Source organism: Salvelinus alpinus, chromosome 28 (assembly GCF_045679555.1).
Source record: "Salvelinus alpinus chromosome 28, SLU_Salpinus.1, whole genome shotgun sequence".
Classification (NCBI taxonomy): Eukaryota; Metazoa; Chordata; class Actinopteri; order Salmoniformes; family Salmonidae; genus Salvelinus; species Salvelinus alpinus.
This window is the reverse complement of record NC_092113.1, coordinates 40,436,617-40,451,450: the sequence shown is the minus strand read 5'-3', so window position 1 is coordinate 40,451,450 and position 14,834 is coordinate 40,436,617. Positions and strand designations below refer to the sequence as shown.

Sequence of the window (14,834 nt, the reverse complement as noted above, 5' to 3'; positions counted from 1 at the left end):
CATGCTCCTCCTCCCTCCTCTTCCCTCCTCTTCCCTGCTCCTCCTCCCTGCTCCTCCTCCCTCCTCTTCCCTCCTCTTCCCTGCTCCTCCTCCCTGCTCCTCCTCCCTCCTCTTCCATGCTCCTCCTCCCTCCTCTTCCCTCCTCCTCTTCCCTGCTCCTCCTCCCCCTCCTCCTCCTCCTCCTCCCTGCTCCTCTTCCCTCCTCTTCCATGCTTCTTCTCCCTGCTCCTCCCTCCTTCCTGCTCCTCCTCCCTTCTCTTCCCTGCTCCCCTTCCCTCCTCTTCCCTGCTCCTCCTCCCTGCTCCTCTTCCCTCCTCTTCCCTGCTCCTCCTCCCTGCTCCTCCTCCCTCCTCTTCCATGCTCCTCCTCAATCATCTTCCTGCTCCTCCTCCCTCCTCTTCCCTCCTCTTCCCTGCTCCTCCTCCCTCCTCCTCCTCTCTCCCCTTAAACAGGCCCCCTACACAGCCTCCCTCCTCCTCCCTCCCCTTAAACAGGCCCCCTACACAGCCTCCCCTCCTCCTCTCTCCCCTTAAACAGGCCCTCTACACTGCCTCCCCTCCTCCTCTCTCCCCTTAAACAGGCCCTCTACACTGCCTCCCCTCCTCCTCTCTCCCCTTAAACAGGCCCTCTACACTGCCTCCCCTCCTCCTCTCTCCCCTTAAACAGGCCCTCTACACTGCCTCCCCTCCTCCTCTCTCCCCTTAAACAGGCCCTCTACACTGCCTCCCCTCCTCCTCTCTCCCCTTAAACAGGCCCTCTACACTGCCTCCCCTCCTCCTCTCTCCCCTTAAACAGGCCCTCTACACAGCGTCCCCTCCTCCGTGTGGATGGCCTCTGGCTCCTCTGTGTGGATGGCCTCCAGCTCCTCTGTGTGGATGGCCTCCAGCTCCTCTGTGTGGATGGCCTCCAGCTCCCCTGTGTGGATGGCCTCCAGCTCCTCTGTGTGGATGGCCTCCAGCTCCTCTGTGTGGATGGCCTCCAGCTCCTCTGTGTGGATGGCCTCCAGCTCCTCTGTGTGGATGGCCTCCAGCTCCTCTGTGTGGATGGCCTGGGTGATGAGGTTAAGCTCTTCACACATGGTCTCATAGCGGTACTCCACACGGATGTCGGGGACGTTGGTGCGTCGGATGTCGTTGCCCTCCTGTCCCTCCTTGATGTAGTGAGGGCCCAGCCAGTAACTCTTCACCTGGGGAGAGAAAGGGGAGGGGCATGATGAAATTGAACTCTTCTGGAGACATTTACATGAGAAATGAAGAGTAAAAGGTTTTTGGGGAAAAGGCCTAGGTACATTTTATTTTATTTTTATTTCACCTTTATTTAACCAGGTAGGCTAGTTGAGAACAAGTTCTCATTTGCAACTGCGACCTGGCCAAGATAAAGCATAGCAGTGTGAACAGACAACACAGAGTTACACATGGAGTAAACAATAAACAAGTCAATAACATGGTAGAAAAGAAAAAAAAGAGAATCTATATACAATGTGTGCAAAAGGCATGAGGTAGGCAATAAATCGAATAATTACAATTTAGCAGATTAACACTGGAGTGATAAATCATCAGATGATCATGTGCAAGAAGAGATACTGGTGTGCAAAAGAGCAGAAAAGTAAATAAATAAAAGCAGTATGGGGGGTGAGGTAGGTAAATTGGGTGGGTAGTTTACAGATGGACTATGTACAGCTGCAGCGATCGGTTAGCTGCTCGGATAGCAGATTTTTAAAGTTGTTGAGGGAGATAAAAGTCTCCAACTTCAGAGATTTTTGCAGTTCGTTCCAGTCGCAGGCAGCAGAGAACTGGAAGGAAAGGCGTCCAAATGAGGTTTTGGCTTTAGGGATGATCAGTGAGATACACCTGCTGGAGCGCGTGCTGCGGGTGGGTGTAGCCATCGTGACCAGTGAACTGAGATAAGGCCGCACTTTACCTAGCATAGCCTTGTAGATGACCTGGAGCCAGTGGGTCTGACGACGAACATGTAGCGAGGGCCAGCCGACTAGGGCATACAGGTCGCAGTGGTGGGTCGTATAAGGTGCTTTAGTAACAAAACGAATGGCACTGTGATAAACTGCATCCAGTTTGCTGAGTAGAGTATTGGAAGCTATTTTGTAGATGACATCGCCGAAGTCGAGGATCGGTAGGATAGTCAGTTTTACTAGGGTAAGTTTGGCGGCGTGAGTGAAGGAGGCTTTGTTGCGGAATAGAAAGCCGATTCTTGATTTGATTTTGGATTGGAGATGTTTGATATGAGTCTGGAAGGAGAGTTTGCAGTCTAGCCAGACACCTAGGTACTTATAGATGTCCACATATTCTAGGTCGGAACCGTCCAGGGTGGTGATGCTAGTCGGGCGTGCGGGTGCAGGCAGCGAACGGTTGAAAAGCATGCATTTGGTTTTACTAGCGTTTAAGAGCAGTTGGAGGCCACGGAAGGAGTGTTGTATGGCATTGAAGCTCGTTTGGAGGTTAGATAGCACAGTGTCCAAGGAAGGGCCGGAAGTATATAGAATGGTGTCGTCTGCGTAGAGGTGGATCAGGGAATCGCCCGCAGCAAGAGCAACATCATTGATGTATACAGAGAAAAGAGTCGGCCCGAGAATTGAACCCTGTGGTACCCCCATAGAGACTGCCAGAGGACCGGACAACATGCCCTCCGATTTGACACACTGAACTCTGTCTGCAAAGTAGTTGGTGAACCAGGCAAGGCAGTCATTAGAAAAACCGAGGCTACTGAGTCTGCCGATAAGAATATGGTGATTGACAGAGTCGAAAGTCTTGGCCAGGTCGATGAAGACGGCTGCACAGTAATGTCTTTTATCGATGGCGGTTATGATATCGTTTAGTACCTTGAGCGTGGCTGAGGTGCACCCGTGACCGGCTCGGAAACCGGATTGCACAGCGGAGAAGGTACGGTGGGATTCGAGATGGTCAGTGATCTGTTTGTTGACTTGGCTTTCGAAGACCTTAGATAGGGCAGGATGGATATAGGTCTGTAACAGTTTGGGTCCAGGGTGTCTCCCCCTTTGAAGAGGGGGATGACCGCGGCAGCTTTCCAATCCTTGGGGATCTCAGATGATACGAAGGAGAGGTTGAACAGGCTGGTAATAGGGGGTGCGACAATGGCGGCGGACAGTTTCAGAAATAGGGGGTCCAGATTGTCAAGCCCAGCTGATTTGTATGGGTCCAGGTTTTCCAGCTCTTTCAGAACATCTGCTATCTGGATTTGGGTAAAGGAGAAGCTGGGGAGGCTTGGGCGAGTAGCAGCGGGGGGGGCGGGGCTGTTGGCCAAGGTTGGAGTCGCCAGGAGGAAGGCATGGCCAGCCATTGAGAAATGCTTGTTGAAGTCTTCGATTATCACGGATTTATCGGTGGTGACCGTGTTACCTAGCCTCAGTGCAGTGGGCAGCTGGGAGGAGGTGCTCTTGTTCTCCATGGACTTTACAGTATCCCAGAACTTTTTGGAGTTAGAGCTACAGGAAGCAAATTTCTGCTTGAAAAAGCTGGCCTTTGCTTTCCTGACTGACTGCGTGTATTGGTTCCTGACTTCCCTGAACAGTTGCATATCGCGGGGGCTCTTCGATGCTATTGCAGTTCGCCACAGGATGTTTTTGTGCTGGTCGAGGGCAGTCAGGTCTGGAGTGAACCAAGGGCTATATCTGTTCTTGGTTCTGCATTTTTTGAACGGAGCATGCTTGTCTAATATGGTGAGGAAGTAACTTTTAAAGAATGACCAGGCATCCTCAACTGACGGGATGAGGTCAATATCCTTCCAGGGTACCCGGGCCAGGTCGATTAGAAAGGCCTGCTCGCAGAAGTGTTTTAGGGAGCGTTTGACAGTGATGAGGGGTGGTCGTTTGACCGCGGACCCGTGGCGGATACAGGCAATGAGGCAGTGATCGCTGAGATCTTGATTGAAGACAGCAGAGGTGTATTTGGAGGGCAGGTTGGTCAGGATAATGTCTATTAGGGTGCCCATGTTTACGGATTTAGGGTTGTACCTGGTGGGTTCCTTGATGATTTGTGTGAGATTGAGGGCATCAAGCTTGGATTGTAGGACTGCCGGGGTGTTAAGCATATCCCAGTTTAGGTCACCTAACAGAACAAACTCTGAAGCTAGATGGGGAGCGATCAATTCACAGATGGTGTCCAGGGCACAGCTGGGAGCTGAGGGGGGTCGGTAGCAGGCGGCAACAGTGAGAGACTTATTTCTGGAGAGATTAATTTTTAAAATTAGAAGTTCGAACTGTTTGGGCATAGACCTGGAAAGTATGACAGAACTTTGCAGGCTATCTCTGCAGTAGATTGCAACTCCTCCCCCTTTGGCAGTTCTATCTTGACGGAAAGTGTTATAGTTGGGTATAGAAATCCCAGAATTTTTGGTGGCCTTCCTAAGCCAGGATTCGGACACGGCAAGGACATCAGGGTTGGCAGAGTGTGCTAAAGCGGTGAGTAAAGCAAACTTAGGGAGGAGGCTTCTGATGTTGACATGCATGAGGCCAAGGCTTTTTCGATCACAGAAGTCAACAAATGAGGGTGACTGGGGACATGCAGGGCCTGGGTTTACCTCCACATCACCCGAGGAACAGAGGAGTAGTAGGATGAGGGTGCGGCTAAAGGCTATCAGAACTGGTCGCCTAGAGCGTTGGGGACGAAGAATAAAAGGAGCAGATTTATGGGCGTGGTAGAATAGATTCTGGGCATAATGTGCAGACAGGGGTATGGTGGGGCGCGGGTACAGCGGAGGCAAGCCCAGGCACTGGGTGATGATAAGAGAGGTTGTATCTCTGGACATGCTGGTCTCAATGGGTGAGGTCACCGCATGTGTGGGGGGTGGGACAAAGGATGTATCAGAGGTACGGAGAGTGGAACTACGGGGTCCATTGCAAACCAAAACAATGATAATGATAACTAGCCTGAACAACAGTATGCAAGGCATATTGATATTTGAGAGAGACATACAGTAAGGCATAAAGTGATTGCAGGTCTTGATTGGGAGAGCTAGCTAAAACAACAGGTAAGATAACAGCAGCAATAACAGGGTGCTAGTCTAACACAGCAACAACAGGTAAAAATGGCGACGACTAGGCAGAGAGGGTCGGATTAACTACACACAGATCCTGAGTTAAAGCACAGAGCCGACAGATAAAACACAAATAAACAGAATGGAGTACCGTGAATTAATGGACAGTCAAGCATGCATCAGCTATGTAGCCAAGTGATCATAGTGTCCAGGGGGCAGCCGTAGATGGAGCAGGGAGGCCTCCACTAAGCTAGCACGCGGCGTTTAAAGTTAGTAGCCCGGGGGGAGGTCTGCTCAGACGGAGGGGGTCAGCTCAGACGTGGTCGTGTCGACAGAGAATCCAAGCCGGATGGCGGTGGCGAAAGAGAGGTTGTGAATTGTAGAATTGTGTTTGCTAACTGGTGCTAGCTTCGTGGCAGTGGCGCTAGCTGCGCTAGCTGCAAGCTAGCTGTGAGGATCAGAAGTAGTGGCTCAGGGATTACGGCAGGAATCCGGCGTTGTTGTCGAGAGACAGTCCGATGCTGGTAAATTGGTGAGTAATATCCAGGCTAATAACAGGGCTGGTGTCTGTGCAGAAGGTAAAAGCTACTAGCAGCGGCAAAAAAAAAAGGCTAAATTAGCTTGTAGCTGATTTAGACCAGTTGTGATGGATTGGCAGGGCTCTGTGTCGGCAAAAAAAGGTCCAGTCCAATTGGCAAAAAGAGGTATTGTAGCCCAAGAATTCGCTGGTAGACCTCTTCGGCTAGCCGGCAGATGGGCCTAGCTCGAGGCTAGCTCAAGGCTAACTGGTGCTTGCTTCGGGACAGAGGCGTTAGCCCGCAGTAGCTACTCGGTTGCAGTTAGCTAGCTGCGATGATCCGGTGTAATTGTCCAGAGCTTGCGTCAGGAATCCGGTGATGTGGTGGAGAAAATCAGTCTGATATGCTCTGGGTTGATATCGCGCAATAAACTGGTTGATATCAGCTGTTAAGCTGGCTGGTGTCCGAGCTGAAGGTGAAGACCGCTAGCCGTGGCTAACAGTTACTACTAGCTAGTAGCTAGTTAGCTGGCTAGCTGCTGATGGAGTTTCCAGTTATAACGTATAAAAATAGCAGATCCGTATCACATTGGGTGAGGCGGGTTGCGGGAAAGTATATTTAGATCATAGGTGGAAAGTGAGATTAAAAATATATACGAAAAAAAAGACGAAACCGGCTATTTACATGGGACAGAGACAAACACACGTCCGACTGCTACGCCATCTTGGATTAAAGAAGACATAAAGAAGATATACATCATCAAAGGTTAGTGATTCATTTTATCTCTATTTCTGCTTTTTGTGACTCCTGTCTTTGGCTGGAAAAATGGCTGTGTTTTTCTGTGATTTTGCGGTGACCTAACATAATCGTTTGTGGTGCTTTCGCTGTAAAGCCTTTTTGAAATCGGACACTGTGGTGGGATTAACAAGAAATGTATCTTTAAAATGGTGTGAAATACTTGTATGCTTGAGGAATTTTAATTATGAGATTTCTGTTATTTGAATTTGGCGCCCTGCACTTTCACTGGCTGTTGTCATATCGACCCCGTTAACAGGATTGCAGCCCTAAGAAGTTTTTAAGACACTGACAGCTTACAGACGGTAGGAAATTAAGGTCACAGTTATGAAAACTCAGGATACTAAAGAGGCCTTTTTACTGACTCTGAAAAACACCAAAATAAAGATGCCCAGGGTCCCTGCTCATCTGTGTGAATGTGCCTTAGTCATGCTGCAAGGAGGCATGAGGACTGCAGATGTGGCCAGGGCAATAAATTGCAATGTCCGTACTGTGAGACGCCTAAGACAGCGCTACAGGGAGACAAGACGGACAGCTGATCATCCTCGCAGTGGCAGACAACGTGTAACAACACCTGCACAAGATCGGTACATCCGAACATCACACCTGCGGGACAGGTACAGGATGGCAACAACAACTGCCCGAGTTACACCAGGAACAGACAATCCCTCCATCTGTTCTCAGACTGTCCGCAATAGGCTGAGAGAGGCTGGACTGAGGGCTTGTAGGCCTGTCGTAAGGCAGGTCCTCACCGGCAACAACGTCGCCTGTGGGCACAAACCCACCTTCGCTGGACAAGACAGGACTGGCAAAAAGTGCACTTCACTGACGAGTCGCGGTTTTGTCTCACCAGGGGTGATGGTTGGATTCACGTTTATCGTTGAAGGAGTATGCGTAACATAGAGGCCTGTACTCTGGAGCGGGATCAATTTGTAGGTGGAGGGTCCGTCATGGTCTGGGGCGGTGTGTCACAGCATCATCGGACTGAGCTTGTTGTCATTGCAGGCAATCTCAATGCTGTGCGTTACAGGGAAGATATCCTCCTCCCTCATGTGGTACCCTTCCTGCAGGCTCATCCTGCTCATCATCCAGGCTCAATGCCACCAGCCATACTGCTCGTTCTGTGCATGATTTCCTGCAAGACAGGAATGTCAGTGTTCTGCCATGGCCAGCGAGGAGCCCGGATCGCAATCCCATTGAGCACATCTGGGACCTGTTGGATCGGAGGGTGAGGGCTAGGGCCATTCTCCCCAGAAATGTCCAGGAACTTGCAGGTGCCTTGGTGGAAGAGTGGGGTAACATCTCACAGCAAGAACTGGCAAATCTGGTGCAGTCCATGAGGAGACGCACTGCAGTACTTAATGCAGCTGGTGGCCACACCACATACTGACTGTTACTTTTGATTTTGACCCCCCCTTTGTTCAGGTACACATTATTCAATTTCTGTTAGTCACATGTCTGTGGAACTTGTTCAGTTTATGTCTCCGTTGTTGAATCTTGTTAGGTTCATACAAATATTTACACATGTTAAGTTTGCTGAAAATAAACGCAGTTGACAGTGAGAGGACATTTCTATTTTTGCTGAGTTTATTACAACTTTCAAGAATAAGTTGAAAGCCAGAATGAGTTCCTTAAAAATAATATATATATATATACAGTAGAAGTTGGAAGTTTACATACACTTAAGGTGGAGTCATTAAAACTTGTTTTTCAATCACTCCACAAATTTCTTGTTAACAAAATATAGTTTTGGCAAGTCGGTTAGGACATCTACTTTGTGCATGACACAAGTCGTTTTTCCAACAATTGTTTACAGACAGATTATTTTACTTATAATTCACTGTATCACAATTCCAGTGGGTCAGAAGTTTACATACACTAAGTTGACTGTGCCTTTAAACAACTTGGAAAATTCCAGAAAATGATGTCATGGCTTTAGAAGCTTCTGATAGGCTAATTGACATAATTTTAGTCAATTGGTGGTGTACCTGTGGATGTATTTCAAGGCCTACCTTCAAACTCAGTGCCTCTTTGCTTGACATCATGGGAAAGTAAAAAAGAAATCAGCCAAGACCTCAGAAAACAAGTTGTAGACCTCCACAAGTCTGGTTCATCCTTGGGAGAAATATCTAAGCACCTAAAAGTACCACGTTCATCTGTACAACCAATAGTACGCAAGTATAAACACCATGGGACCACGCAGCCGTCATATCGCTCAGTTCTGTCTCCTGGAGATGAACGTACTTTGGTGCGAAAAGTGCAAATCAATCCCAGAACAACAGCAAAGGACCATGTGAAGATGTTGGAGGAAGGTACAAAAGTATCTATATCCACAGTAAAACGAGACCTACAGTATATCGACATAACCTGAAAGCCCGCTCAGCAAGGAAGAAGCCATTGCTCCAAAATCGCCATAAAAAAGCCAGACTACGGTTTGCAACTGCACATGGGGACAAACATTGTACTTTATGGAGAAATGTCCTCTTGTCTGATGAAACAAAAATAGAACTGTTTGCCCATAATGACCATCGTTATGTTTGGAGGAAAAAGGGGGAGGCAGGCAAGCCGAAGAACACCATTCCAACCGTGAGGCACGGGGGTGGCAGCATCATGTTGTAGGGGTGCTTTGCTGCAGGAGGGTCTGGTGCACTTCACAAAATAGATGGCACCATGAGGAAGGAAAAGTATGTGGATATATTGAAGCAACATCTCAAGACATCAGTCAGGAAGTTAAAGCTTGGTCGCAAATGAGTCTTCCAAATGGACTCAGTTACACCAGCTCTGTCAGGAGGAATGGGCCAAAATTCACCCAACTTATTGTGGGAGCTTGTGGAAGGCTACCAGAAACGTTTGACCCAAGTTAAACAGGCAATGCTACCAAAATACTAATTGAGTGTATGTAAACTTCTGACTCACTGGGAATGTGATGAAAGAAATGCTGAAATAAATCATTCTCTCTACTATTATTCTGACATTTCACTTTCTTAAAATAAAGTGGTGATCCTAGCTGACCTAAGACAGGGAATTTTTTACTAGGATTAAATGTCAGGAATTGTGAAAAACTGAGTTTAAATGTATTTGGCTAATGTGTACAGTCGTGGCCAAAGGTTTTGAGAATGACACAAATATTAATTTTCACAAAGTCAGTTTGTATGATGGCAATTTGCATATACTCCAGAATGTTATGAAGAGTGATCAGATGAATTGCAATTAATTCCAAAGTCCCTCTTTGCCATGCAAATGAACTGAAACCCCCCAAAAACAATTCCACTGCATTTCAGCCCTGCCACAAAAGGTCCAGCTGACATCATGTCAGGGATTCTCTCGTTAACACAGGTGTGAGTGTTGACGAGGACAAGGCTGGAGATCACTCTGTCATGCTGTTTGAGTTCGAAGAACAGACTGAAGCTTCAAAAGGAGGGTGGTGCTTGGAATCATTGTTCTTCCTCTGTCAACCGTAGTTACCTGCAAGGAAACACGTGCCGTCATCATTGCTTTGCACAAAAAGGGCTTCACAGGCAAGGATATTGCTGCCAGTAAGATTGCACCTAAATCAACCATTTATCGGATCATCAAGAACTTTAAGGAGAGCAGTTCAATTGTTGTGAAGAAGGCTTCAGGACGCCCAAGAAACTCCAGCAAGCTCCAGGACCGTCTCCTAAAGTTGATTTAGCTGCGGGATCGGGGCACCACCAGTACAGAGCTTGCTCTGGAATGGCAGTGAGTGCATCTGCACACACAATGAGGCAAAGACTTATGGAGGATGGCCTGGTGTCAACAAGGGCAGCAAAGAAGCCACTTCTCTCCAGGAAAAACATCAGGGACAGACTGATATTCTGCAAAAGGTACAGGGATTGGACTGCTGAGGACTGGAGTAAAGTAATTTTCTCTGATGAATCCCCTTTCCGATTGTTTGGGGCATCCGGAAAAAAGCTTGTCCGGAGAAGACAAGGTGAGCGCTACCATCAGTCCTGTGTCATGCCAACAGTAAAGCATCCTGAGACCATTCATGTGTGGGGTTGCTTCTCAGCCAAGGGAGTGGGCTCACTCACAATTTTGCCTAAGAACACAGCCATGAATAAAGAATGGTACCAACACATCCTCTGCCTTTTCCATCATGATGGAGCACCTTGCTATAAGGCAAAAGTGATAACTAAGTGGCTCGGCGAACAAAACATCAATAATTTGGGTCCATGGCCAGGAAACTCCCCAGACCTTAATCCCATTGAGAACTTGTGGTCAATCCTCAAGAGGCGGGTGGAGAAACAACAACCCACAAATTCTGACAAACTCCAAGCATTGATTATGCAAGAATAGGCTGCCATCAGTCAGGATGTGGCCCAGAAGTTAATTGACAGCGTGCCAGGGCGGATTGCAGAGGTCTTGAAAAAGAAGGGTCAACTGCAAATATTGACTCATTGCATCAACTTCATGTAATTGTCAATAAAAGCCTTTGACACTTATGAAATGCTTGTAATTACACTTCAGTATTCCATAGTAACATCTGACAAAAATATCAAAAAAAAACTGAGGCAGCAGACTTTGTGAAAATTAATATTTGTGTCATTCTCAGAACTTTTGGCCACGACTGTATGTAAACTTCCGACTTCAACTGTATATACAGCTCTGGATGAAATTAAGAGACCAAAATGATCAGTTTCTCTGGTTTTACTGTTTATAGGTATGTGTTTTTTGGGGGGGTAAAATAAACATTTTTGTTTAATTCTATTAACTACTGACAACATTTCTCCCAATTCCCAAATAAAAATATTGTCATTTAGTGCATTGATTTGCAGAAAATGACAACTGGTCAAAATAACAAAAAAGATCCAGTGTTGTCAGACCTCGAATATCACAGCTTTCATGCGTCTTGGCATGCTCTGCACCAGTCTTTCACATTGATGTTGGGTGACTTTATGCCACTCCTGGTGCAAAAATTCAAGCAGCTCGGCTTTGTTTGATGACTTGTGACCATCCATCTTCCTCTTTATCACATTCCCAGAGGTTTTCAATGGGGTTCATGTCTGGAGATTGGGCTGGCCATGACAGGGTCTTGATCTGGTGGTCCTCCATCCACACCTTGATTGACCTGGCTGTGTGGCATGGAGCATTGTCCTGGTGGAAAAACCAATCCTCAGAGTTGGGGAACATTGTCAGAGCAGAAGGAAGCAGCTTTTCTTCCAGGACAACCTTGTACGTGGCTTGGTTCATGCGTCCTTCACAAAGACAAATCTTCCTGATTTCTGCCTTGCTGATGCACCCCCAGATCATCACCAATCCTCCACCAAATTTCACTTGGGTGCGAGACCTGGAGAGGCCTACAAGCCACAGAGTCTAGCACCCACTGTGAAATTTGGTGGGGAATGAATTTATTCATACCATTTCATCCTTCCACGAGATATAGTCCCGACACAAATCTAGGGTTACTACCGGTATAGGGGATTTTCCAGTATCTTCAGTATTTCCAGTATATGTGGTATGCTTCTTAATAGGTTTTACTGTATGTGTGTGTCAGGGTCATTAGGCCAAGGGAAGTCATTACCCAGTCCCGGGAGGCCATTAGACCTGTGCTCGGAAGCCATTGACCGAACCTATGGGTACCAGTAGACATTTACCACATACTGTGTGTGTCCATATTATTTTTGGTATCATTGCTATGGTTATGCCACCAATATATTCTATGGTTGGAAATCTGGGCTATTAAGAGGAGGGGTAATCAGGTTAAGATGGACGTAAACAGAACCAAGACAGAGAGATAAGGGTGGCGAGAAGCCAAGGGGTATGGATCATTTACATAAAAAATACATGGCTATGTATGTGATGTAAGGATGAAACTGTGTAAAAGGTGTGTGCCGAGACTAGGAAGACAGTTGCTCTGAAGACCAGCTCGCCTCTATTGCTTTTGTAATAAAGTCTATCTTGATTCCACAAACTCGGAGGTGCTTTGTTTTTTTGAGGGAAACTTGAAGGCAATTTTCCACCACACTGGCTGGTCGTTCGTTCTATGCGTTCGGTTGCCAGAAACGCGACCCAGTTGTTAAGTCTTTTTGTTTGACCAAGCCGTTCATTCTAAATATTCTAAATATATATATACAGGCTGGCAACGTTCTTATCCCTTGCTTGCTAGCTAGCCAACTACGACTAATTTACAGTCACGTCAAACAGTGACTGTAACAATGTAACATAACAATAACAATGTAGGTAATGTAGAGAGAAGATATTGCTCTGAACAGCAGTGGTAAGTTTACCTTATGGGAGAAGCCGCTCATCAGAACACTGTTCCTGGCCAGCTCACACATGTCACAGGAGCTGAGCTTCCACACCTGAGCAGCGATGCTGTACTCCTCCATCAGGGGCTCCTGGAACGGGACAGTATCGATACAAGACAATCGTTTACAGACGTAGGGCTGGATTCAATCCGTATTGCAGAAGATCCACATTATAACTCGATTTGAAATGTAAAGGCAATGTTCCTGTATTCGCGGAGAATGCTTTCACGGTGAACACTTTTAAATGTTGACACGGATCGTCTGCGATTCTTCCACGATACGGATTGATTCCACCCCATACTGTTATAGTACGTTACGCATATCTAGGATTTTGTCTTTTGTGTGTAGAGCAAGGGTTTTTATCCATTCATTGTGTTGTTTTAAGTAGTAATTACGTCACCAACCGTCATCTACACTATCTACCAACTTACTGTCTTTTGTGTGTAGAGCACATGAAGAGTTTTATTCCAAAACGCTTTTAATCCATTTTCAGACATTTTGGTAAATTAGCATTTATTGGCTAAAGATGAGAAGAGATTAATGTGTTTTTTTTTCACTCTTAATGATAGCATGGGGTTGTTCAATGACAGACATGTATTTGTTTAAAATCTATCACTTGATGGTTTCATTTCAGAAAGACAAATACAGTAACCATGTTAATTTGCAAAGATTCCGTTCCAGATAAACAATGGATATATAGCTAGCGTAAAATCTATGAATTCAAAATCAGAGAACAGTAATATTTTACACACTTGTGAAGGTACCCATAAGCAATAATTTATGATGGGAAAAAAAATAATAGAAAAATGTATATATATCCTCTACAGGATTGGTGTGTCCACCTCGGGACGGTTGAGCTAACGTAGGCTAATGCAATTAGCATGAGGTTGTAAGTAACAATACAATTTTCTTTAATGCTGCAGACATTTTTTAGTACCCTTCCCCAGATCTGTGCTTCGACACAATTCCGTCTCGGAGCTATATGGACAATTCCTTCGACCTCATGGCTTGGTTTTTACACTGACATGCACTGTCAACTTTGGGACGTTATATAGATAGGTGTGTGCCTTTCCAAATCATGTCCAATCAATTGAATTTACCACAGGTGAACTCTAATCAAGTTGTAGAAACATCTCAAGGATGAATAATGGAAACAGGATTAACCTGAGCTCAATATCGAGTCTCTTAGCAAAGAGTCTGAATACTTATGTAAAAAAGGTATCTGTTTTTATATTTTAATACATTTGCAACAATTTCTAAAAACCTGTTTTCGCTTTTTCATTATGGGCTATTGTGTGTAGATTACCGAGGATTTTTTATTTATTTAATCCATTTTAGAATAAGGCTGTAACGTAACAAAATGTGGAAAAAGTAAAGTGGTCTGAATACTTTCCGAAGGCACTGTATACTGCACATCCCTAAACGGTATAGTGCATTATTTTTTGACCAAAGCCCTATGCCATTTATGATGCAGGCATAATGTTGTGTGGAGCACTCTGTCATTTGCAGTCGAGTCACATCACCAACCTTAGTGAAGTGGAACTGTAGAGGGTCGTCAGTGGACAGTGACACCATGAGTCCTCTGGACAGATATTCAGGCAGGGGGTTACGGTGGTAGCTGAGGAACAGGCTGTTGTTGCTGAGAGGAGACATGGCGATGCCGATCTGAGCCAGGTAGTACAGGTACTGCAGCACAGGGGCCTGAAGGAGAGAAGAGAGGGGAGGAGAGAGGGTTGTGTTATATGTTCTGTTGTGGTCCGTAATCCCTTGTGACTGAAAATATTGTTGATACAGAAGAACCATAATTAGGCTTAGATTGTTCACAAGATCATACTAGAGCCCTCAAACTCAACTCTGGACCTCGAAGCCAGTTCCACTGCATTTCTTCATTGTTCCCTACAAATTATTATTATTTTTTATTTTTTATTTCACCTTTATTTAACCAGGTAAGCTACTTGAGAAAAGTTCTCATTTACAACTGCGACCTGGCCAAGATAAAGCAAAACAGTGCGACACAAACAACAACACAGAGTTACACATGGAATAAACAAGCGTACAGTCAATAACACAATAGAAAAAAAGTCTATATACAGTGTGTGCAAATGGCGTGAGGAGGTAGGGCAATAAATAGGCCATAGTAGTGAAGTAATTACAGTTTATCAAATTAACACTGGAGTGATAGATGAGCAGATGATGATGTGCAAGTAGAAATACTGGTGTGCAAAAGAGCAGAAAAGTAAAT

General features: G+C 46.0%; 1 protein-coding gene across 3 annotated transcripts in view; it reads right to left on the bottom strand.

Annotated features, from left to right (window-relative positions):
- Window positions 1-633: 633 nt before the first annotated feature.
- LOC139557870 (AMP deaminase 2-like) overlaps window positions 634-14,834 on the bottom strand; it is an 80,696-nt gene continuing 66,495 nt past the window's right edge. The window contains exons 16-18 of one of the 3 annotated variants that reach the window (XM_071373144.1): window positions 14,120-14,293; window positions 12,572-12,682; window positions 634-1,186 (exon numbers count right to left, since the gene is read on the bottom strand). In XM_071373144.1, the coding sequence (XP_071229245.1) occupies window positions 788-1,186; window positions 12,572-12,682; window positions 14,120-14,293 (684 nt within the window). In that variant the 3' untranslated portion in view covers window positions 634-787. The remainder of the gene's footprint in view (window positions 1,187-12,571; window positions 12,683-14,119; window positions 14,294-14,834) is intronic. The other 2 variants (XM_071373142.1, XM_071373143.1) reach the window with 2 other exon arrangements.